At 39.8% G+C, this 26374-nt stretch overlaps 1 protein-coding gene across 24 annotated transcripts in view; it reads right to left on the bottom strand.

The window, feature by feature from the left end:
* PARD3 (par-3 family cell polarity regulator) overlaps positions 1-26374 on the bottom strand; it is a 444438-nt gene that overhangs the window by 263058 nt on the left and 155006 nt on the right. For all 24 annotated transcript variants that reach the window (XM_068673555.1, XM_068673556.1, XM_068673553.1 and 21 more), the window contains exon 4: positions 5442-5620. In XM_068673555.1, coding sequence (XP_068529656.1) covers positions 5442-5620 — 179 coding nt within the window. The remainder of the gene's footprint in view (positions 1-5441; positions 5621-26374) is intronic.

Here is a 26374-nt window from a genome sequence, read left to right as displayed (position 1 = left end):
AAGATTCTTCATTTTTTATCTCCCATTTTCAACATGCTGCTGATGGTGAGAAATACTGTGTTTGTTTTCACATTTTGGAATGCTGAGTTTTTCCATAGAGATTTTAATTTTTATTGTACTAAAATATCACTAGCTGCTCTGTATGGAAAGCCAGACTCTTCTCAGCGGTAACAAGAGGCAACAGGCACGTACTGAAGTACAAGTCATTATGCAGGAGTGATTGAATGCTGGAAAAGCTTGCCCAGAGAAGCGGTGCAGGCTGCAACCTTGGAGACAAGTATACTCAAAACCCAACTGGACACAAACCTGAGCAAGCTGCTCTGGTTGATGCTCCTTTGAGCAGAGTGGTTGGACAAGAAGATCTCCAGAGGTACCTTCCAACCTCAGCTGTTCCGTGGTTCTATGAAAGCTGGGAATTTTACATATTACCCAGGACAAAAATAACACATACTATGTTTATTTTATATTGCACTGTCTGCATACGTTTCCTCTAAACTATTTCATCATCATGTGACAAGCTGCTAGCAATGATTTTCTATCACTAAGAAAGAAAACTGGTGCATATAACTTTTGTTGTTTAAATACCCATCCATCTCACTCCCATAGCAACATTTTTTTTTTTTTGCATTAAAATACTTAATATCAGCATTTGTAAATGGCTCTCATTTTCCTTTCCTCTTACACTATATGCAATCACAACTGAAATGACAAAACCCGACCAAAAAGAAATGAGCTTGTTCCCAGAATGATGCCCACTCTGTGATTCAGACTCCCTGGCTATAAAATGAAACTCATACATGCTCTTTTAATATAGAGCTCTGAGTCACAGTTCAATCCTCTGAGTTACAGTTCAAATCTATTGAAATACCATGTCTTTGGTGACAGTGTTAGAGCAAACTTCACTAAGACAGCTTTAAAAAGACTCAAAGCTAAGTGAAACTAGTTTTCATTTTGAATCTGATGGCACACCATTGGACATGCCATTTTTGTATGGTATATACATCTCCTGTAATCCATGTATGCTTTTCTCCTATCTAGACATACTTTAATACAGAAATGCTTATACCCTATTAGAATAGGAAATTAGAAAGCATTGCATCTTTCACATAAATGAAAAAATGCATTCCAACAATGTGAATATTATCTGTCTCAATCCAATAGGAACAGTAAAAATACCTACAAGAAGAGACGGTGAGAGACACAATGTTTTACAGGTAAGGGATTTGACACTGTATGAGACTTAGATCACTCTCATATGGCAACAGATTCTTCCTCTGCAGTTTACAGAGCCCCAAAAAGATAAGGCTTCCAAGCAGGAAGAAAGCACATCCTAAAACAGTTATTCCTACAAGGCATGGCTGTTCTCAAACTCATCATACGTTCATGGGAAGCCTATTCAAAAAAAAAAAAAAAAAAAGGCTGCTGACTAAATGGTAAAGGCAAAAAGGGAAAAAAAATGATGTGACGAGTATACTCAGCTATGTGTTTGCTGATGATGATCCACCCTGCAGAGCATGTTGCGTGCCATTTGCTTTGCTCCAGGTGGGTGAATCCAGGAGCGAGAGAGGCACAGAAGCCCAGGCACAATCATTTTTCTTTCTCATTGCTCTCTCTTGAGTTCTCTTTCGTAGTGCACATTTTCACCTCTTTATGCTACATGAGTGCTGTTATCTCTGATGCAACAATATATGAATCAAACTCTGAAAAGTCACAGAGTGAAAATTTTCATGAGCCAGGTAGCCATGATATACCCCTGTACTAAGCAAGGCAGGTTAACTAGATAAGCCTTGCCTATTTCAGAGAAGCAGGATCCAAGCAGATAACTGATTTGTATTCATATGCAATTTATCTGGCTGCTGCATTTATATGTCTTTCTTGTACACTAACACAAACATCTAAGGGAAAGGAAACCCAATTTTCGTTAGTGCAGCTCACACATTTTACGTGCAGCTCGTTAAGCCAATAGTCTTTGGTACTGCATTATTAAGACTGTGATCCAAATTAATGATTATTCAGAAAACAGCAATATCAAAAAACATTTGACTGTGATGGTAGGAATCACACGTGGTACACTTCAGCTGCATACAATCTGTTCAACTGTACAGTTCAATACAATTCAAACAAAATTACAGCTTGCAAATCAGGTATTACTGCAGGCCTCTGCGAAGATATTTTTACTAAGAGATTTCTTGTTTCATTAGAATGGCTCAAGGAAGCAAGAGACGTGATTAAGTCAAGCCTTGAATCATTATGGAATATGGATATGTCTCACACACAAAAATGTATTTGAGAGTGATTTTAGTATTTAGTTTTAAAAGAATCTTGAGAAGTGAATTTACCTAAGAAAGTGGTTGATAATTATGAGCCAATTTTGCGAATATCTTGCACAGACAAGGAGCCCTAATCGTTTTGTTGAGACCGCTCAGGACAAGGACACAGAAGAAAGAGGTCAGGAAACTACCTAGCTGAGCACAGTGACCAACAGTACAGTAACTTTTAAATAATCAATAATAATGATAATTCTTCAAATACGTAAGTACTTTGGGACAGAGAACATCAACATCTGGTTTCAAGTTGCTCTTACAAGACGTAAATACAGGTGAGCAACAGAAAACAGGAAAGGTTGAGATTCCAGTTCTAAGGAAACACAGAGTACTGGGACATCATGACAATAAACATTTCTTTATAGTGAAGTGATATGAAAAACAAATGAGAGCTCAGTTCCACCCTAATACCTAAAGGCACTACAAATTTTTCAATGGTATCCTTCAAACCTCCCACATTTTTCCTCTTTCCAGGTGCCCTTTTCCCTTTTCATTTGCCCAGAACTACTGGCATATGTCCTGGCTCTTCACAGCCTTCAGTGCATGGCAGCAATCCCACCCCTTTCATTTCATCTAATCTTGAGCATCTGCCCATTTTCCTGCCATTCCAAATTGTTCTTACCCAAAATGAAATAAACACCAATAAGGAGTCTTCTCTCACTCGCCCCTGAGAAATAAATCCCTTCTGCCAGATACATGCAGCCTCCCTTTGCTAATTCCTCTAAAAATTGGACAGGGTTTCTACCTGTCAATTATTTCTCTTTGGAGGTGACGGGCTGAAAGTAATGTCACTTCTTAGAGTCAGTAGGTGGATGAAGCTTTTGGCAACTCTCCCAGAAACCCTTTTCTTGTTTCTGCAAGAGACATACAGATATTGCTGGGGTAAAGTTGCTAATCTACAACTGTGCTGCAAATTTCAGCCCAAGAACATATGTTCTTGTGCTGTCAAGAGAGGGAACTGCAGTGAAAACATTACGTAGTGCCAACCGCCCACAAAAGATATATGGGTGCTTAAGTCCAATGCACAGAGCAGAAAATTAAGATTGTTCTCATTGCTTTGCTTGAAATGTCTGTGTCATCTATAATCAATGAAATAGTCTGGAACAAAGCACAGCCATCTCTTCTTGTTATCTGAGTAGCTGAAGAAAACAATAACAGTGAGGAGTTGCTGTAGTTCAAATAACATGAACACATTCACAAAAATTCAGTGTCAGTACTTTGGTAAGTGATAGAGAACTTCAAAAAAGCACCTTTTAGAATGATAACACAAATTAAATTGTTGCTCATATTTGAGCAAGAAAGGAGAATTATTAATATCAATTCCTATGAGCAATAGGATTCACTATGGAATCTTGACTCACATGACAGAATCAAGATGCTGACAACAGAAATAAACAATCTAGCACAAATTAACTCAGTATTAATTCACAACGTATGTTGCACAAGCAATTATTATTCAATTGCAGTTGTTTACTGCATCTTATCTATTAAAAATAGTCTACTCAGTGATCTGCTCTATTTGAAGGATTAATGTATACAGTGTATAAAATAAAATTAAAAAAGAGTAAAGGAAATTAACAATATCTGTAGCACTAGCTAACCTACATTAGCTCTAAACCATCTTCTTGATTTAATGTTCTCTTGTGCCTACCTTCCCATCACTACATGAGATCATATGAATTCCTTTCCATTTCAGTCACCATGCTCCAGTAGACAGCAAATATTTTTATGAAAATCAAGTGCAAATACATGATGAACAACTAATGATGCAAGAAGACTAGTGTGAAAGATCAACTGCTGTTCAATTCTCTCCAATTTCTGCGAACTTCACACACTCTAAAGAAATCTGACTATGCTATTTATGTATGGCCTTCTACATTCATGCTTGTGGAGTAATGAAGTACAGCCTCATTATGATTTCAGAAAAATTAAATCAAAATGTTAACACTTCAAAGGGATTAGATTATCACTTTTCTTCTCCAAATCAGAATACTGTAAAATACTTTTCAAAACAACACACACTTCTATACTGCACCAGCACAAGTGACAGAATATATACCTTCACCTACCTGAAATCCTGATCAAGCAGAGACCCAAAGGTACCAGATTAAACTGAAAACTCTGTAAGAATGCAGACCTTAATGCCTATGAGTCCTGTGTCTTTATTGATATTTTTGAAGTAACTAAAATCCCATGGGAGATAGGTGACTTCATTAGCAGCATGTAAAGATTTCTTTCTTTGGGATTTGGGAGTTCTAGCTGCATCTTCTTAGCTTGTGTTTATACTACACAGAATTAATAACAATAAAGGAAAAAAAAAGAACTGTAATAAGCTGCCTGTTTTCTGACAGGATCTTATGCTGTGCATTCAGCATGGCAACTGAAAGTGCAACTTGCTATAGGGCAACTTTCTGTTGGAAAAAAAAATCCTTTTCAGTTTGTTTTTATGTTACCATCACAATATTGGGCAATGTAGGGAGCTACACAAAAGGGAATCTTTCTTACATCTTCTTTTTTTTTTTTTTTTTTTTTTCCAATAATGCACTGAGGAGAGTGCTTCCTACTGACTTCTCCAGCTAGTAAAGCAATTCAGGTAGAGATAACTGAAATCATATTGAAAAAATGAAAGAAAAAATGAAAGCAAATAATACAGCATTTGCAATTTTTGCTTTGTATTACTTGACTAGTGCCTCAGAAAATGAAAACTAGCATTGCTATGTCAGAAAGACAGAGCCAGAATGGCTGTAGGCATGCAGATTATTCACTGACATTAGGACTTCTGCAGAGATAGAAGTCATTATATAAACCGCCTATTTGCATTCAAAGAAAATATGTGACAGTATTTAGGCCCTGCTTAACAGAGTAATGAGTAATCAGAGCTTCAATGGCACTTAATGGCAAAATCAAACATTTGTAACACCTGCTGTGGGTGCCACTGAGGACTTGCTAAGAAGTAGGTACACATGTGACTGGCACAGCGTTCTGCTGATAATGTGGTTTGTTGGACAAGGCCTGAAAACAAAGGTTTAAGCCTGGAGTACACAAGAGAAGGACAAAAGAAGTGAAGATGCATGCACATTTCTCATTTATTGAATGAAGAGGTGAAAAGAAATATACCTTTCTTTCATGAGTAGTGGGTACACCAGGGGTGTTCTGCTTGAGGAAGCCTGCTGTTGTGGACCACCTTGTAGGGTTTTTTCGTGAAGGTTCTTCTGAAGAAAAATTTGTATCACTTACAGATGTTGAGAGGCCAATCAGTGCAGGGTCACTACTCCGCCGTACATGAAGAGGCATATCTGAAAAACAAAAGAGACAGTAAATAAACTCTGACTAGATTTAAAATGTTTTTCACATAGGAAAAAATATTTTTTCAAGCCCTGGATGGGTGGTTTTGACCAAATGTGGTTTCGCAGGGTAACCGGTTATTGACCTCAGCATAGTTCCTCAAGGACAAGGTCTGTTTCCTTTAAAACCACAGCCTTGCTACTTGACCACATGAGAAGAAAACAAGGGCCAAACATAATTCTTTTAACCTTGTACAGCTCTTTGGCTTTATAAGTACAAACATGGTATCGCTACCATCTGTTGGTTGTTGTGTAAATTTAAAACAAAAAAACAGAATAAGCTTGAGCAACCAACTAAGGCGACTTAAAGCTGTTTTAAAGGGTGAGTAGCCAAAGGTCCAAAGAGCCTGATGCCAAAACAAGGAGTGGACTAGGGCCACACTTCCCAGTGTGGGCACTGCCAGCCAGAGCATGCTTGCAAGGGGTGGCACAGCAGCCTCTGCAGGGAAAGCTCTTCTGCTCGGGCAATACACTCTCCGTGCCTTTCTTAGAACTTCTGGGAGTGACTGGTTTCTGTTCTGCATTATTCCTTTCCCTGACTGTGTCTGGAAGGTCTGTGTTGATTTACCTTGATTCCCTTAGCTTGCCAGCTGGCATGATTGACAGGAGAAAAATATTTCATTAGTAATAAATGGTGCATCAGGCAGGTAGACTGATTGGGAAGAGATAGGGTTTTTTAATATATGTGGAGGTCAAATCAGGTCTGGAAACTTTGATGGCACATTAAAGTTTGTTTCACTTGAAATACAACTTAATTTTTCCAATTTCATTTATTATCCTACAGCAAATATCCACACATCTACAGTCTTCATGCCCAAACAGAAGTTTCATTGCCTGCATTTGCGACCTCTTACCACTCTCCCACTCAACACCAGAATGGAGGTGATGTGATTTATCAGTCTTATTTCTCTTTACTGCTGCACTGAGAACCTTGAATGCAAAGTGAAAAAGGAAAAGGTGAAAACTATGGCACGTAAGCAAGCAGAGTCACTGGGGAAGGCACACTGGCCAACATCTGAGAATGATACCAGGACTATTTTTTAATGCCATGATCAAGCAGTTCCTGAAGAAGCTGAAGGTTCACGTGTCACAATATCAGCCAGAAAATACAATGACAGCAGTTGGATAACTGACTGCTCTTAAGCTTTACAATGTCATTATGTTAAAGCTACACAGAACAACATTAAAATACAAAATCTTATTTCCTATGGCATTATAAAGACACTGAGAAATATAGCTAGCAGGTCTTGCCACACAGAGAAAGTACATGTGCAAGGAGCTTTTTGGAACAACCAGGACTTGTGCTGCTGAGATATGCACAAGTGGTACACAACAAAACATGAAAACAGTCATTCTATTTCATGTCCAATCTGGTAAATGAGAATAACAGAGAATTAATTAATGTTTTTCCCACTAACACTGTACTATTTCTCTTCCCTTTGAAAATTCTTTTTTTTTTTTTCCATTTTCATAACAAAGACATTCACAAGAGTTAATTTCCAGCAAAGATTTTTTTTTTCTTTTATAAATATGTATATACGAGAGTATAATGGAACAAGAAATAATTAAAAGAATATTTCAGGAAAGATCATGTTAATTATGCAGAAAAGTATTTATGGTCTGAGTCAACTCTAGTTAGAATGTGATTACTCAGTATATACTCACAAAACGCATAACAGAGGGTTTTTCTTTGATTGCCTTGTCTTCAACTACTTCAAGTTTCATGAAGCAGCTGAAAGCAAAGCCCCTCATTTCCCACTAGATGGTAAACATAATAAAAGTACACTAGCAAATCACCGGAGATCCATATAACAAAGGTGCCACAGCTGTGGTCACAGGCAACAGCACCGCAAAGCATAATGAAGTGACCCATTAACAGCAGTGTCTGTGCTGCTGCCTTCGCTCCGAACGGACACTCTCATTTATTGGATTAGCCTGGTCAAGAAAGTGGGTCTGTAGCATGAGTGGTGCCACTTAAGAGAAATACCAATCTATATTTGTTCCAAGCAGCAGCGCATGCATATTATCCTGTTTGCCTTAGCTACCCACCCTACATACAACAGGGAATTATCATTTTCAAACATGAGTTCACTTGCTCCTTATGCTCATACATCTATATATAAGCATGGCGGTAGCAAAATGTTCTTGTATTTTTACACTCTTTCTTCAAATTACTTGACAAAACAAAAGTTCAGTTCAGTGAACTTCTATAAGAGGAGAAGCTGAATTGCCAACAAAGAAATAAAGGGAAGAAAATGGAACTCAAGTCAGCACTTCTGGAGAGGAGAGAGCAATTATCACTGCATTGCCTTTTTCTTTGTAGCTAAAACATCACAGTTTGAACCATGCTAAGTGTCAGAGACTTTTCACAACACAGAAAGTTAATTATGCAACAGAATTTCCAAATATTAATTTTCCAGAGAAAACATCAATGCGAGATGTTTCTCTAAAAAAATTATTTGCTGCTGTGCCACCTTTAATATGACCCATCTCATTTCATTAAGGTTAGCTACTGAGGTACTTTCAGACATTTATTGAACATTTCTCCAAATCTCCGAAAAAAAATGGTGTTCTGTCAATTCAAAGATACAACTTGATCAACTCTAGTCACTCCTTATGAAAATGGCTCCATGTATAAGGAAATGCAACTTGCATTACTAGCCAAACTTCACAAGAAAATGAATTATAAAAGATAATCATTTGGGTGTGCTAGATCTATGCATTTCCAAGTTAAATTAGAAATTTGGGGATGGTAATTTTTATTTTTATTTTTTTTTATCACTGGAATGGGACAAGTACATGAAGCTCTAGGGCATGGTCCTTGGCAGTGGACAATACTTCGCCAGGTATTGATCTAGGGATTACATTTTATTCATGCTGTGTTAACCACAATTGATAAATACCATCTCCTGTACTCCTCTCTTCAGTTCTATTCTGAGAGACTCTGCTCTAGCTCAGTTTCCATACCGTCCATTAGAACAATAACAAAAAAGAATATATTGAACAGATTTTACTACTGATATATTGGTGGTTACAATCTTCAGGTTTCCTTAAATTTATAGATTTGAAGACGATATACTTTGAAATATTAAAAGGAAAATCAAAGGAAAGAAACTTAATAATTAAACCACAAGATGAAGTACGCATGGGACCAATGCAATGTCACTGATTTCAGGATGATGGCTGATAGCGTTTGAAGTCTGGAGTTTCTTTGAAGACTGGATAAAACAGCAATGAACTCTAATCACAAGGCTTCAAATTCTCTGTGGCACTAATGCACTGTAAATATTGATTTGCTTCAGCAGCTAAGGTGCCTTTTAAATAAGCACTTGAAATGGTAAATCTAATAATGAATTACAGGAAGTTTTAAAAGTCTAAGAATTAAGGAAAAAATTAAATTAAAAATCATGAAAGTCATCACTAACTCAGTTCTTGAGCTTTATTCAAGGACTTTAAGTATTCAGCAACAAGTCCAACCCCTAGAAGTTGAGAAAGAATTATGTGTGACAGAGAATCCCATTAAGTTATGTATATGCCCACAGTTATGTTAGAAAATGGTTATTTGTAGGATAAATCCAAGCTGGGTAACAAAATGCCCACATTCATAATCATGAAACTCTGACTGGAAGTCTCATTTTATTAAAAGCAACAGCAGTTTCACTATAAATTATAAAAACAGCCAATATACATTTTATAACCATCTTTAAATGCTAAGAACACTGAGTTGTACCTTTCCTTCCTGCCAGCAATTCCATTTTTATTTTAAAAGGGTCATCACCTTTTCTGATTTTCAAACGTGCTCACGAGCAAAAGCATGAGAGGATCTGGCAGATTTCATCCATAAAGCTGACTGCCTTGTTCTGAACGGCAACCATGCCACACCAGGGCTGCTGGCCTTTCAGAGTGGAGCATATATATATGTTCCCATATCAATTTCCTCTCAGACAGCAGCTTAGGAGGGTATGACTAGAAAAAGATGCGTAGCACGGACAATTTTTCACTGTGAAGATTTCAGCTGATGTTTCAGCTCCTTGGTATCACTGACAGCTTGCAGTTTGGCATGCAGTGAATTTTAAGACATGAAAAATGGGCATAAGGTGATTTTTGGCTGCCTCAAACAGGCAATCAGGCCCAAGACTGAGGAGTAGACACGAACAGGACTTTTTAGTTTATCTTTTTTTCTTCCCCACACACACTGAAGAGCTTTCTCTAGAAAAATGATGATTCAGTAAAACCAAAAAAAACCTCTGTGGGAAGGAGTAGGTTTCAACAAGAATGTTTCTCAAGTTTGACAAAGTTTCTTGAAGTGAGCCTGTATGTACATTGTAGGTACATTGAGTGGTGTTGAACACGTAAGAGAGATCATACCTCAGATGCGGAGATCCTACCTCAGCATCAAAAAACTGGTCAGGGGACAGGAGAAAGAGATTTAACAGTTTTACTGCTTGTGTCACCTATCTGGTTCATCCTACCACCCAAATCCTCATTGGCCTTCAAGAAGAAGGATGAGTTCGGGTCCATCCTGGGGCTGAGGACAGCAGGACTGCTTCTTTAAGCCTTCAGTATTTAAAACTACAAGCTAAGACTTCATCAATATTTAACTGAAATACCTGTTAAAAATAGTTAGATTAGCCTTGAGTTTCACACACCAGCACAGTTCCTACAGCAGTGGTTCAAATTTCAGTAGGTCCAGTCCAGCTCGTTGTTCTACTCAGCCAGACACAGCGAGAGAAAAACATCTCCTATGACCTTCAAAACCTCAAATCCCCCAAATCTGATCAACTTTCATTCCTGCAAGCCTCTAGAGACAAGATGATGATAACTGCCACAGAACGTTGAGGCTGTTGCAAACGGGACAGCTACAAAGGTTTTCAATGCTTTTTCTCTTCACGTAGAAGAAAACGAGTCAGAGAACAAAAAAAATAACTGATTGTGAACTTTGCTACAAACTGCATTAAACCCTAACAGCAATGAATCTAAATCAGCACTTCAAGATTAACAATGCAGTGAAAATCAACAGTAGGCATCTAGAATTAAAAAAGAAAAAAAATATAATAAAAATAAAGCAGTTCCAGAAGATAAAGATCTGCACCCTGTACTACTATGCCATCTTTCCTAAAGAGTAAACTCTGGCACGCAGTACAGAGAGGACTGCTAAATGGTAGCACTACGTGGCCACGCATTATCAGTTATAGACCTTTACAGAAACATTTTCAGACATGACAGCAAAGGAAAAGCATGTACAACCCCAACTGTCTCTTCATGGCACAGAGCAATGTTTTTCTCTCCTACATAATCCAGTCCACTTTTATATAACTATCATATGATTCTGTAAAAGAATTTACAGCATTTCCCAAAGAGAATACTATTTGGTCAAAATCTTAAAAAATTTATATATATTTTCTTCTCAATTTGTATTATTATTATTTCCCCAGGCTGATCCTTCTGTTTTGAGTTATCTCCCTTTCACTAAAAAACCTATCTTTCCTTTCATGTGTCACATACAATTATAACATTTCCCATGGTCATAACCATTGCTCGGTGCTAAAGAATACATAACTTCACCTCTGCCTTCTCTTAATTCTCTGTTGGCGTTCATTTTTGTAAATATTATTCTGGTCGTAACCTGTTCAGAAAACACCCATACTAATGTAGAAATGTCATCATCTCTGGAAGAATGGATGACATTAAAAAGAAAGCAACCACTCCATCAAAAAAGTCTTATCATACAGCAGAAGAGACAAAAATCCTTACCTACTTAATATCATTTTCATTGTCTTCTAGTAGAACCTAAGTTTTCAGTTTTCCCTACCATGCCTGCTCAATGACTATCAAATTTAAAAACAAGAAAACATCAACCTGCCACATATATTTTAATAATGAGGTAATGTTAAATCCTTATCTTGAAAGGCCTGTAAAATAACAGTCTTCTTTCTTTCTCTACTATTCTTTCTTCTTACTTTTGAATACTAAGATCCAGGGAGGAAAAAGATGATTGCACCTTGAAACTCAATTTACTTAGACACTGACTTTTAAAGCTAATTAGGGAAAGATCTTTAAAACTGAAATTAAAATTTAATTATGTACACTCTTTCCATCTCCTTTCTCTGGGCTTTTTTCTAAAATGCAAATGTCTTTGCATGCCAAAAGAAAAGACAAAAATGTCAGATCTTACAAATGTTCTACTCATCTCTGTCAAAAATTACATTTTAGTATGTTTTAATGAGCTGCAGTCTCAGTTTTTTGGGTACATTCATTGTGGATTTCTTTAAATCGTTCTGGATTACCTTTTCACCTATTTTCACACCATTGCTGCAGATCAAGGAAAATGCACTTGCAGCCCCCAAGATGTTACAAATCATTGCCAAATAATATTCTATTCATTACTTCTTCAAGCACTGGTGTGAGAGTAGAAGTACTGTAGTCAACTTTACTTCTGCTGACGCATTTCTGCTTACATCACTGAACAAACCTACACAATAAGATTCTGATTGATTTTTAGTTATAGTTATTTTCTGTTGAAGGTACTGTGGTTTTGCATCTTCATTCAAAACTCATTTTGTAGTGCAGACAAGGGTGTGCAGAGACGGGAGCAAATTCCTAGCTAGTTTGAGTTGATAAAGCCAAGAAGGTTGGCAGGTATTATTCTTGCCACAACTGTGAAAAATACCCTTAAACTGAGTGGTAAAATTTCCCATCACATAATAAAATGATGGGAAAACTGTGTATTGCTTGTGGTAGGCTTGGAAAGGCTCACTTAGAGGAGGAAGTTTGCAATTTTTTCCTGGACAGAAGGAAAAAATAGAGATGCAACAACAGGATTTATATTGTAACTTGAAGAACTTAATTAGGAAGAACCAATAATGATAATAATGTGTATACTACACATCATGGTTCTTTCATTAGTTAGTTTCAAAAAAAAACCTGCTGTGGTCACCCCTGTGCCATCGCCTCCTCCATCTGGTCCCCAGGCCACCACTGTGCCTTTATGTGAGGAGTGAAAGGGGTAGGCAGAAAGTGCCGCTGCTCTGCCATGCAAGATGTTAAGGGTTCAAAACTACCTGTCAGCTTCTCTTGTCCATATCCACTTCTGACTTTCTCTTGAATCAAACTTTCAACATCTGTTGCTGACACAGCCTCATACATCACCTTCTGTGTGAGGTGGAAATTCATATGTGGATCGTGTCCAGGTACCAGAGTTAGATATGCTTAATTGCAATTCAGCGTGTGTGTGTGTGTAATTAGCAGGGGACTTCTTGTTACACAAATCCTTACAAAGCTGGAACAGGAATCTCTCCCCTACCCTACTCTCCATCAGAACCTCATGCAGCATCCTTGCTCCTGATCTATGGAGCTAGCTGACTTTTCTGTAAAGTCAGCTGTAAAACCATAAAGGTCTGCACGGCCCCAAGGGCTGAGGAGCATCATCACTGCCCATCAGCAGCACTGCTGAGGCTCCTGCCCTGACCCACACATCTGGCAGAGGAAACCCTACCCACTAACCCTGCCCAGGGCAAACAGCACTGCACACAGCAAGGAATGAAAATCTACAGTATTTCTGCAGGGGTTAGGGTAAAAAGTCAAAAACCCTTCTGGATTGGTAATAATAATAATAATAATAATGATAATAATAATAAATGGAATTAAATATAAATAGTCTAGGGTGAGCACAGCCAGCTCCGGCCTTGCTCCACTCCAGAGAAGTGTAAGAATTGTCAAAAACACAGTTAAGATTATTTAAGACATGAGGATGAACACTTACATCCAGCTCACAGGCCACTGTGAGGCAGCAGAAGGCAACAGGTTTGGGGTATCAGCACCTGGAGGTGAAGCTCAACCTGTGTTGCCCAAAATCCACATAGCTTCATTATGGAAATGATTTAGACAGATTTCTAATTGAAGTACGATAGTTATGGCAAACAAACAAACAAACAAACTTTACCACAATAATTTAAAAGTTTTTTTTTTGTCAGAAACGATCTGTACATACATTTTCATATCTGCATGCATAGAGTATAAAGAAAAAAGAAGGTGTGGGAAGGAATATATTGTACTGCACATTCATGAGTTTCTCACATGGCCAAAAAAAAATACAACTAACTTCTATAACAAGATAGGGTGTACACGGTCCAGAATAACTATTAAAAATGACTAACAGCTTCTGTAATTTTAATGGCACTTGTTCTTGTTTCCGTGACAGAAATATTTACTGCGATTATTAGAAACATGTTGAAACTCAAGAAACACGCTCTCATTTAAAGTGTTATCAAATCCCTCTGAGTTAATATTTCACCAACCTCATTTCTGCTGCTGGTGACCAAGAGGAGCAAAAGAGCTAGGAAAAGACCACGTCCTGTCACCCCACACGCTCAGACAAATAATTTTTAGCAGAAGGTTCTTCTGCACATGGGGACTAACACAGCTCAGAGGCAAAGCACAGGGCATGAAGATCTCAAGGTAAGACCATTATTTTCCATCATTCTGCTACAAGTATCACGCTGAATCCCCAAAGACGAATCAAGTATTTGCGTGTTTAAACCAACGAGATGAAATGCCACCAATCCTCCTCATCAGCAGGGGATGTGCAGCAGTGGGGCTGCCGTGCCCACAACATGGGAGGGCAGCCAGCAAAGAGATGCGATGCTGTCCCTGACCTGCTACTAGGTCAGAGGATGGCCTGAGTAGGTCAGAGGCAACAGGGGACAACACAAACCTACTGGCATCAGAACAAGCTCTTTCCAATTACCTGAGTGGGGAATAAGATGCTCCAGCGCTACAAGGCGCTGAAATCTTCTCATTAGCTCTCAAGGTTAAAGATCACTTTCTGCAAAAACCTCTGGGGTTCCCAGTAGCCAAATAGAGAGTAAGGCAATTTAGACTACATTGGAAGTTCTTAGTTAAATTGTTTAGATAATGCCCACAATGGGACAATAAAACAGAACATATGCTGCTCTCCAAGGGGTGACGGACCAACAGACATCTTTAATTCTTCTGCCCTACTAGAAGCAGATTATACTAATAAACCGTATCCCCTTCTTTCTTCAAACCAAGCTTAATGAGTGGTAGGAGACCTAGCTGCTGCTTCAAGTTGAAGATCCCTACCTGTATTTATATGTACTTCACCAAACACATCACAACTACTGGGAGCCTGAATTGGTCTCTTCTGGAAATGTACAAAACCCACCACTCCTTGGAGAAGCTTCAGCAACGTTTCCCCCTCCTCCCTTTTACAGCCCTGGAAGCCCGTGGTTACGCTGCATGCCTAATTACGCAGCTCTCGCTTCTTTTTTTATGTTACGTTGCTAAGGCTGAAGAGAGTCAAAATTATTCCTAAAAGTTCAAAACTAAGAATAAGCAAATAAGAAGAAGCTCAGCTGAGTTCAAAAAGAAATCTCGCTACATGAAAGACGGTTTGTGAATTTTTGGATCAATGACTTTTCAGGCTTACCGTTGCCAATTTCCGTCACCATTTGTGATTGGTTCTTGCCCAGAGATGAAGATCGGCTTTCTTACTGGAGGTACAGCTTTAGCCAGAACTAACAGAAGATATTTACTGAAATACTGTGGTATGTACATCATGCCAGAATTTGTCAGACTCCCAGCAGCTAACTTTTCCAAGCTGTCTCCACACCACAAGCCTCGCTCCTTGTATCATCCTATAATGTGCTACTACAGTTCGGGATTATCTCCACAAAGAAAGGGGACATAAGGCAGGCATATTTTATTTTACAATTATTACTTAAAAAATGATTACAAGTATTACTCATTTTATACTATTAAGAATTTTTCATTCTTCAAAGGTGATTAATGAGGTATTTATTGTTCTGCAACCCAAAATGCATTGATACATTGAGATGAGAAAAGGAGGGGACAGTCACTGTATGTGACTTCGTCCTCTTCCACCAGTATGAATAATTGGAGGCCTATGCTCGAACAAGAGGAATCCCAAGAGATTGAAGGAAAAATCAATAGTCCAGGACAGGATACCCAGAAAACACACTGCAAGTAGCTTGCTGGACAAAAGTAGCCTGCAAAGCCACTCCAACTCATTGCATTTTCCACAGAGCAGAAGAAAAATGTTGTTACAACACATCTGCCACCTGCACCCAGTTAAGTGCCTCATGTTCCTCCTACAGGTACCTCTCTCTCCAAGGCATCCCTGCAGAAATACAGCATAATGCCTGTCCGTTGTCTGGCAACAAAGCTGACAAAAGTTCAACAGCTCTAGGGAAATAAGAGAAAGGAAGGAAGAAAAAGATCCCTGGCCTGTTAGGGCCTTTAGTCCTTGCAAGGTTTGGTCAGGGCAGCTGGCACATGGCTGGGCACCCACCTCCCTGCATGGCAGGCACCCCACAGCATCATAGCGAACAACCTCAGTCTACAAGAAAACGTATCCACAAGTGAAACAGGAACATGGAAGGCTCGCTATCCATCCAACTGCCCCCATGCAGAGAGGCAAGGGAGGAGATACCTTTCTGCAGGAGAGCACCCTGCTCACAGATGTCACGGTCAGTAGGTGAAGGAATGCTGCAAGAGCACCGTGGTGACCAGGCAGGATTCCCCTACCCAGCATGTAGCAGCACACCTGTAAGATGCTGCTGGTACAACCAAAAGTAAAACTCACTTTTATTTTTTCTCTTTTTAAGTTCTCCACAAAGGCTCTGTGAAATGCAATTCAGTTATTTTCCACTCCTTAAAGGAAGATGGTTATCTTGTATAACCACAAAAAGAAAGCCACAGGAGAAAAGAGCCATCTCCTGTACTGATGCAGTTATTTTTTTTAACTCACCTGAGAATGATGGATTCTACGGAACAATTCTCAGTATCTTTTTTTTTTCCTTACATTAGAATTTAGAAAGCTTTCTGATGCTACAACCTCCCTAGCATATTGATTTTTCAGTCCATGTATCCTTATGAGGTTTGTACACAGCACCTGGACTCCCACAGCATACACCAGGGGAAGATGCACAGATGACCGAGAGAAGAACATCTACAGGCTCACAGATCATCAGCTTCTCTGCAGCGTGCATCAAGGAGTCTGTCTGCTTCTAGCAGGAAAGTTTTTTGGAGCACTTAGATCAAAATCTGAAAGTCACTGTAAGAAACTGTTCACATATATTTTGCCAAACTCCAGTATTTTTACATTACACGTGGAGCTTCTGACTAAAACATATTTTACTGTTTAATAAAAGTAGCTATATTGAATTTCATGTAAACCACATGAGAGCAGAGAAATAGATTATTGTTTAGTTACTTAATATTTATGTAATCTCTGAGGGCAGAGGTAGGCATTTTAACAAATATGAGAGCTAGTGTATTTAATAGTCCATATCAGATGTCAAAATATGTATAATTTAAAACAGTATCTATGACACTTGCTCATCACTACAAATAAAAAAGGCTATTTAAAACAAAGAACCCTATAACCACTCATGCAGATGTTTTTTGTTTTTTTTTTTTGTTTTTTTTTTTTTTTAAGTCCACTACAGAATAAAAGTAAATCTGCATTTATACAGCTACCCACTGCATTTAGTTGGGATCTTTAACTGAATATGAAGCCTACTCACTTAAACTAAAAATATTTGTCACATGTTTTTTGAAACTAAATAGTTTTTTTGAGAATTAAGTTCATTGCCTTGTGTTTCTTCTCTGGAATTTGTAAAGCTACTTAAAAAGTTATTAATTCATAACATAGTTCGAGTTTGTGTCTCACATGGACTTGGATTTGTTTATTTTTAAAACATTTGAAAATACTTCCAAAGTATGTCCAACACCCTTTGTCTTAGACTCAAAGTTCAAATTTAGGAGCAGAGAAAACAAATCCATGGGTCACGCAACACATGTACAAAATGCAGACTTTTTCAAAAAAATTAAAAAGGGGAGCCAGGACTAAGCACATATGGGAAATCACATGTATAACGGAGGGTTGTCCCTGCCTCCCCGTAACAGGATTTCTAGGAGAGGGGCTCTGTCTCAACAGGAAAAAGCCAACAGCTGGCATGGCTGCTCACAGAGGAAAGGCTCTCAGATGCAGGTCCAGTTTTCATCATTTCTAAGCTCTTGGAATCTAAGCATCATTGTACTTTTTGCGTGATTACTATGGTACTTCTATTGAAGGGCAGACTAAGACAAAGCAAACAGGTATCTTTGCATTTTTCTGAGATTAACAAAACCCTTTGTCAAAAGCAAACTGCCTCACATGTTCTGAAACAAAACAACTACTGGACTAGATGCACTGATCAAGGCTCGCCGTTTCTGTTGTTTCCACACTGGTGGAGAGAAAAGCAATTAGACAGCTCTGTGAGCTTTGCACCCCACAGCAGCAGCACCACAGCAGACCTGGAAGCAGTTAAAGTGAGAGGAATGGGAGCCAAAACCCTTACCCTAACCTGAACCTAATCCCACACACAGATGTCATCAGCCGCCACTCGCAGCTGGCACAGGGGCAGCACTGAGAAATCAGTCCCCTCGTCCCGCTAATGTGAGGCAGAGAGATGCTGCCCAGCACTTCCAAATCCCGCAGCTGGGGACCTAACATACCCCACCGGGTCTCTGAATCCCACTCCCTTCTCCCACTGACAACCACGTCAAACAATCTCCTTTTCATTTTACAGCAGATGGAAACAGAAGACCTGGACATCATGCACTTCAAATTACTAGCCTGTGGGACTCATCTGGAGATTACTAAAGAAATGAAAGCTTAATCTACAAAAATGTAGTATTAAGTCCTTTAGCAAAATACACTTTTGCAAATCTTTGCTACCAAGAAAAAACAACCTTCCCAAACCCACATGGGAGGATAAAAGCTTTTGCATGAACAAAACACATGAAAAAAAAACTCTTGGATCAAAATTCACTCAGCAGCATGAGGCTGAAAAAAATTTCTCCTGATTTACTACACGGCAGTTTGCTTGTCTAGCCTTTCCAAACAGCAATATAACATTAGTGCGAGGACAGTGAGAGGGAAAATTGCTGCCTAAGTGGCAGGTTTGTCATTGTTTGACAATTCTAAAGAGTTCACTAGAAACTTCTGAAAGGAGCATCTCTAATTCCCTGAAATTACTGATAATCTGCCAAGTGAATGGAGAACAATTATGAAGAAAATTGAATGCTTCCAAACGCCAATTTGCTGTATATCCTGAATTAATATTGCATAAGCATTTTGGGTCTTTTTCTGTAAAAGCAAAGGAATAAAAACCTGGGTCTACAGGCATTCCTGCATGGCTTTTCTCACAGAATTTTGTATCATCATCATTTTTGCGTTTTGTAACAATACTTAGCATTTGTGTGGCGCTTTACATTTTTAACCTATTTTCCTGTTTGAAAAAAAAATTGCATTATCTGTAAGGTAAACTAGCTCTTATGCATTGATGGTTCAACAATAAGCAGTCATGACAGAAGAGTACAAAGCCCTCAGCACAGCCAGAGATATTATAAGCTGCTTTCCCACCAGATAAGTGGAGCCACACTTGCAAAACACCATTCCAGGCACTGTCACTGCTACAGCTATGCCAGCAGTTGGCCACTGAGTACTGTAAGGAGGAGAAATACTCTGGGAAGAAAGGGCTCAAGATGTCCATTTTTTAGCTGAGCCAAGCCAGATCAGTCACTGTTGATGGGCCAAGAACGTGTAAAACATCGATGCAGGATGTTTGGCAGCCTGGTTTTTGGGACAACAGCTCGGTCTCCAGTCAGTCTGACAGGAGGCTGGGACCAGGCCGTGCCACGGTGAAGGAGCCAGGTGCTGCTTCACAGCCACGGGCTGCACGAAGGAGGAATCGAAGCAAAACACAAACGCAAAAATAATGTGAATTTTCTCCCTTTTCTCCTTAAAAGAATAAAACACCAACAACAAAACTACTAACTCTCCACCTACAAACAAGCTGGGGCATGGGTGGGAGTTGGCTGTCTTGTGGGAAGAAAGGGGATTAAAGCTACACAGGTAGAGAAGGGGAACAGGATGAGAAAACCACAAAAACTGGCTGGAGAGGACAGAGTAATCATGGGAAGGGAGTGCAGCTGAAGAAACTGCAGCAACAACAACAACAACAACAACAAGAAAGAAAATAAATAAGGAAGAATGTTAAATGAGAAAAGCACAAGGCCAAGTATGCAAAGAATGGTTCACCACACACACGGCAGCACCACGGCAAGTCTCCGAACAAGCCTCACAACTCAAATCCTGAAGACACCCTGTGATCATCTTGTCAAACACCTATATAAGCCCAGGTACTCTGTGCAATAATGTCTGCATTTAGTCTTTAACTTCTGTTGGAAATACAGAAAAATATTGACTTTAATTTCAAGACTTCAGGAGACAGAGAATCCATCAAAACCCCAGGACTGTCATTTTTAAAGCTTTGCAATTCACTGAATGTCTGCTGCGTCTGAGACATCCACAGTTTGTGTTTCAGGAAAGGTAATTCAAAATGTCATCATGCACTTACACAAATCTACGATTACACACAATACCATTTTTCATTTTGTGATTAACACTTGAGAAATAACAAAAGTGTAATCATGTGGGATTATCCTTCCTTTTCATTTCTTTTAAGGGTTTGGTTTCTTTTATTTATTTTTTTCTCTCTGTTTTTGGCACAGACCAGGTCTCAGATTCTAAAGATGGTTCTGCAAAGAGCACAAAAGGGGCAGAGGGAGGGCAAAAGAAACTGACTCACTTTCTTTCATAGTCATACATCATCTACATGGCTCCTAGACTAATTGTTTATATGGCAAAGCAACATCAAGGAAACAGTTATGTATTTTTATTTGTCCTCAGGGAGATAAGCATTCCTTGCCACTAGCTTCTTTCTGCTTTTCTGATTCATGCTCCTTTGTTCTTCAATTCTTCATGCCTTCTGTTTTCCTTTCTCTCTGTTTCTGGTCATGGGCTGATATGAATGGAAATTTTCAGCATAGAAATCTAAAATTTTCACGAAGTTAACCAAGCTTCAATGGCTTCTGAATCTGGAAGTCAGCAGTGAGAAGCAGAGGAAGGAGCACCATGTCACCAGCCGACCTTCTCAAAGGTTACACCCAGGTCCCCACACACTGGGCACCTCTCGTTCTGCAGCTTGCTAACTACAGATTGAAAGCACAGAACACAAGAAGAGCCCTAATAAGTAGCCCTACCACTGCCATTGCCTTACTTTTCATCGTTAAAAATGATCCTTCAGGTGTCTTAAAGTAAATGACAGAAAAAATAAGTGGAAAAAATCAAGTAAGGAAACACAGAATTTATATTGCAATACAGGTGGAAAAAAAATACATGAAACAAATACATTTATTTTTTCTGGCCAAGATGAAAGCAAAACTTGGACGTTAAGCACATCTATCAATGAGTGAAAATGATCTTTCTAAAGCTGTGATTTTAAGATCAAGAACCTTTTCCATAGTAAGATCAAGCCAACATGACATTTTCTTTACATGCAACATATGCCACCCTCAAGTTAAAAAAAAAAAGACAAGTACGGCTTTCCTTACAAAATCCACCACTTTTTGATAAAGCATTGTCTGCATTACTGGATTTAATTACTTACTAAATTTACTAAGTTCTACCAAAAAATCGTGGTCCACGGACCTTCCTCCCACAGAGGTCTGAAACTTACTTTGCATCTCTCAGAGTGAATTCTAACTATGCACCACAGTTATCTTATCTGCTTTCATAGAGAAAACACTGAAAATCTCTTGTCCTAGAATTCCAAGACATCTGCCAGAATGGGAGGTTTAAAGTAGAGGAAAACACAACCTCAATTTGCAAGGACTCAGTGCCTGGTAAACATGATTTGATTTTCAGAAAAACCTTGAAAAGCACATGTACTCAGAAAATGTTTTAAACATCTGCTGAATCTTGGGGCGGGTTGGGGTGGGGGATTACAAACCAATAACATGAGAACAAATTAAAAATACTTCACTAAAAATATTTTTGACCCTTCGTAAAACATTCTGACTTTGAAAACGAAAAATGTAAATGCATGGAACAAAATCCTAGCCCTGTGAGAATTACGAAACTGAAGCCTGTACGTGGCACATATAGCACGGCACAGATTGCTTAGTGTGAGTGAAGCTGATGTACTGCCTCGAGGGTTTGAGGAGTAATTGAATATTCATTGCAGCCCTTAACAGGAATCCCATGCGCAGAATGCACGTCCACAAAATAATTCTGGTAAAACGCAGGGCAAACAAACTTGTTTGTACATCAGCAGGCATACAGACATACCAATAAATATTAGTGCTACAGCAACCTGCCTTAAATCTCATTTAATAAAAATAAATAAATAAATAAATGGTTATCTCATTTAATATAAATAAATAAATAACTGGTATGTGTTTGGCTGTACTTCCCAAGCACACTTTCCAAGAGCCACACAGCAAGCTTGGGCAAGGTGAAAGGAGCAGCTTTCATCCAGGTCACCCCCAGACTCACAGCTGGCAACCCCAGGAACACGACTGCTCGCACCCTGCCTAACCAAGGACACAGATTTTTTTGGTATTCATCCTCTGTGGGCTTGGGCTTTCTGGGTTTGCTCACAGCCACACACTGCTGCACAGATGAACTGCCACCAGGCACACAGGGCAAACTCTTTAGCTAACACAAGAAATACACAGACCAAGCTGCAATAAACAAACGCCTGTATGCATTCTTGGTGGCGGTTTCACTGAGGCTTTTTAACTTCCCACTCCTCTGAGGCAGGCTTCCAGCAGTTTGCTTCCCCTGCCCTCTGCTTACTGGGCACTTGTGGGCCCCAGCCCTGCCACTTGCACTGCTGGTCTCTGCCCAAGCACAGCCAGCCACCCTCCTGCAGCAGCACCAGAAACTGATTTCTCCCCACCCTCCATGGGCAGAACAAATAAAAATACTTATTTCAGTGCAGTGCTGCCTTTTAAACAGCACAGCACGGAGCTATGGGAAAGCAGGATTATGGGAAGACTTTGTCCACGTATGTTTTATTACTTTAAAGGTGAACTTAAAGCAGAGGTAGAGGTAAATCATCTACATGTACAATACTCAGAGAAATATTGCCTACTGTGTCAAACTGGAGCAGTAACTTTATACACCTACTTAATGGATATTTCTCACGGATAAATGTCACGCAGTTCATTTGAAAAAGCAGTTCCATAATTTTTTCACTGCGGCACTCGTAGCAAGCCCTTCATTTTTATTTATTTTTCCATGAGTCAAGAGCCTAACTAAAATTTTAAATAAAACATCAAGACACTTCACTATGCAAGACCCTTCAGATGGAAATCATCGTGAAAGTCTGACAGTGCTCGACCTCAAATCCCTGTGTCATCTAATGAAGGTCTTAAAGATCAGAGCTTAAAACAGATTGGAATTGAAGAAGCTAACATCAGTTTTCTATCTGGTGGAGAAAGCTTTCATACTCAAAACATTTCTGAGATTTTGGTGCCAAAAAGCCCAAGAGCAGAGAGACAAACAGAGGACCTATCAAAAACCACCGAGAGATTGACTTGCACATCACACAAGGCTGGTTAACAAGATACGTGCACCTATTCATGCTCCAGCTTATCAGAAACTGGTAAACAATTTCATTCCTCTATAATGTACTAAAAACGAACCGCTTGCATTGGCTCAGACATCATTTCACTTGAAACAGTCTCGGTAGCTGTTGCTCACCGTTACCCTCATTCTCTCTGCAGACCTGCAAAGGCATTTAGTTTAATAGCCCGTATTGCAGGGATGGTTTCTCTTCCCAGCTGCCCACCAAGAAGCTGGGTGTATCAAGAGCCTTCATCTTCCCAGCACACACCCACAGCAGCACCACCAGGGCAGCCACAAAGCAGCAATGTTGCAAGGTACACGGGGAAACGTGACGCAGAGACACTTGGCTACACAGACCAGCAAAGCCACCGACGTCCTTCCATGCTGATTAACCCCACGCCATGCTTGTTTCTCCAGGTCTGGGCTGACTGCAGGGCCACGTGGCGTTACGTTATGCTTCGGGAGCTGAGCATTGCCAGAGGAAGCAGAGCTGCCCCTTTACTGAGGTTTACCAAGCTGGGAGTGGTGCTGCTGAAGTGACTACAGACCGGTTCCAGACCCGAGACGATGACATTTTTGGTTTTACCACAGATTTTCATAAAAGCTTGCTGAACCCAATTTTGCTCTGAAAAAAAATTAACATGTGACCATCTGCAGTCATGACATACAACCCAAATATACTTCCCACGCTTAATTATGGCTGTGCAGGAACTTCCTGGAGCCTTGTAAAATTGCTCTGCAGGCCACATTTTAGAAGCCTCTGACTTTGCAAAATGCCACTTAGCTTTACTTTTCCAGAAGTACAAATGACCATTTTTTAAGGCAACATGGAGAGAGAGAGAGAGAGAACGAAAGAAAGAAAGACAGACAGACTTTTAAATAAAAACCCTTTTACTTTCACAGCCTGTGAATCACAAGCAGAATGGGATTCACACAGCTGCAGACACCTATTTCTGAACTGGTCACCCCTGTTTCTCCCTGATCAATAGAGACCAGCCAGTGCAGCTTGCCTAGGCCATACCCCATCTCATCCTGAAATAAGCTGTAAAATAGGTCGGACAAACACATCCTAAAGGTGTCTGTTCTTCCCCAGGGATGAGAAAGAGGACTGCCTTGAGTGTTTAGCTCAGGTGCAGTACGTGAAGTTTGTTGATATTCATCCCATCCACTGTGCCCCTGCTTTGAATCAGCTGTTGCCCAGCGACTGCCAAAAGAAGTCTTCTTACTTCCTTTGAATTCTTCTTTTTAGATTTTACTTCCCCCTGTTAACAGTGCTGATGCACAGACAGCAGGATCAAATCCCGTCATTAGGGATAAAGTTTTAATGGTTGACCACAAGATTGCTTTCAGAAGCCTAGTCCCCAGGTTGTAGGCACAGTTTCCAGAAGCTAACACTTTGTGTGCTTTGTATTGATACCTTCGTGCCTCCCTTTACTGCATGCAGGGAAGTAGCAGCACGAAGATTTTGTGTTAACCTAGGCACCATTTTTTGCTTTGTTTGTAAAAACCCACACTCCCCAGCTCCCTTCCCATTTATACAATCACTTCCAGTTTCTCCAAATCTATAATTGTTGACAGAATTAATTACCTAAATCCATAATGGAGGAAAGAAATATCGACCTGGACCACAGCCCGAGCTCACATCCACCTCCAACCCCCAACAGCTGAGCTCTGGCATCAGCCAGGCCGTGAAAGCCACCCCGGGGACATGGCCACAATGCCACAGAGGGAGGGACGAGGGGTCCCTGCCCGCAGAGCAGAGGGGACAGGAGCACCACAGCAGGTTGGCAGCAGGCAGCTCGGCTCCTCTGGGCTCGTGGGCTTGAGCTGGGCCTGTCACCTTTGCAGCATCCAGTGGTACTGGAGGCCCAAATCTCTGTGGGATTTAGGCAGGATTCTCACCCTAAATACTTAATTTGCCCCTAAAATGAACCCAGTGCATTTCTGAAGCTGGAGCTCATCTTATTTACACAATTTGTTTCAGATTTACAACAAGAGACGGGTGGGAGAAGGAACAAATTTGATTGTTTTAAAGTATGAAATCAAGCAATAAATTAATGGTGAGTTATTTCTCATCCACTCCTTCATTTCTGTATCATCGTTCAGTCCTATTCAGTGCATGAGTAAATAAAATACAAACTAAAAACAAGCCTATTCAACTAGCAGCCATCTGTCAGTGTTTCATCCCCCTCAAAAGCACATGTCAAAAGACAGAGAATTGAAAGCAACTTTTTTCCAGCAATCAGCAAGAGATGGTCTATCTCCAAAACATGTCTCCATCTGAAAAAAAAGACCACGTGAGTTCACGTGCAGCAAATAAAATCGAGAGAAGAAGATTCCTTGTGAATTTACAACAAAACCAAGCAACAACGCTCTCAACGAAGCATAAATTCAGTGTAATTAAGGATATACTTTAGGCATAATATCTTACAGCCTTGGGCGTGTGGTCGGAAACATAACCCACATGCTGCTTTGTTTGCAGCGGGGGGCGAGTGCTGCTGTTGAGCTGAAGATTGCTGCCCGGGCCCCAGGGCAACCCTGCCGGCAGCACGGCACGGAGCCCCCAGCAGTGCAGAGCTCTTCACCAGCCCTCCAACACCCCTTCAATAAGGTCATCCCACTTAGGACTAAGTGAATCATTAAGCACATTTGACAAACTCTGCATCCTCTCCCTGTTGGCAAATTGTCTGCGAGTAATTCATGTCAGCATTGCACCCCCACAGAGACCAAGGCTGGTGCCTCTAAGCAAAGCAAAATGAGACCTGGACACCCGTCACTCTTGAGGACTGGTGGCTCTGGATATTAAGGATGCCTTGAAGCACAGTGTTTATCACATTTTAAAATAAGTAACTATAAATACTATGCTATTTTTTTTACAATGAGTTGGATAAATAGGACTGTTACACCTGATCTACACTCCCATGTATAATATACACATGCATCGCTGAAGTAAAAATAAATAAATAGCAGGATAGTTGTCTGTACCATGAAAAGGCATTTCCTACTCACTTCAAACTCATGTTTCTTTATCTTCACTGTGCTTCTTCTTATTTGCTTACATTGAAATAACAAGAACTAAAGGAGTAATCAAGAAATTGTCTCTAGAAAGGGTTATTACACTTCTTGGTACATGCATGATGACAAACTCCATAAACAAACAGCTTTATCACAATGGGAATAAACCCATGGTACCCAAATACAAT

This window comes from Anas acuta, chromosome 2 (assembly GCF_963932015.1).
Source record: "Anas acuta chromosome 2, bAnaAcu1.1, whole genome shotgun sequence".
NCBI lineage: Eukaryota > Metazoa > Chordata > Aves > Anseriformes > Anatidae > Anas > Anas acuta.
This window is presented reverse-complemented; position numbering and strand designations above follow the sequence as displayed.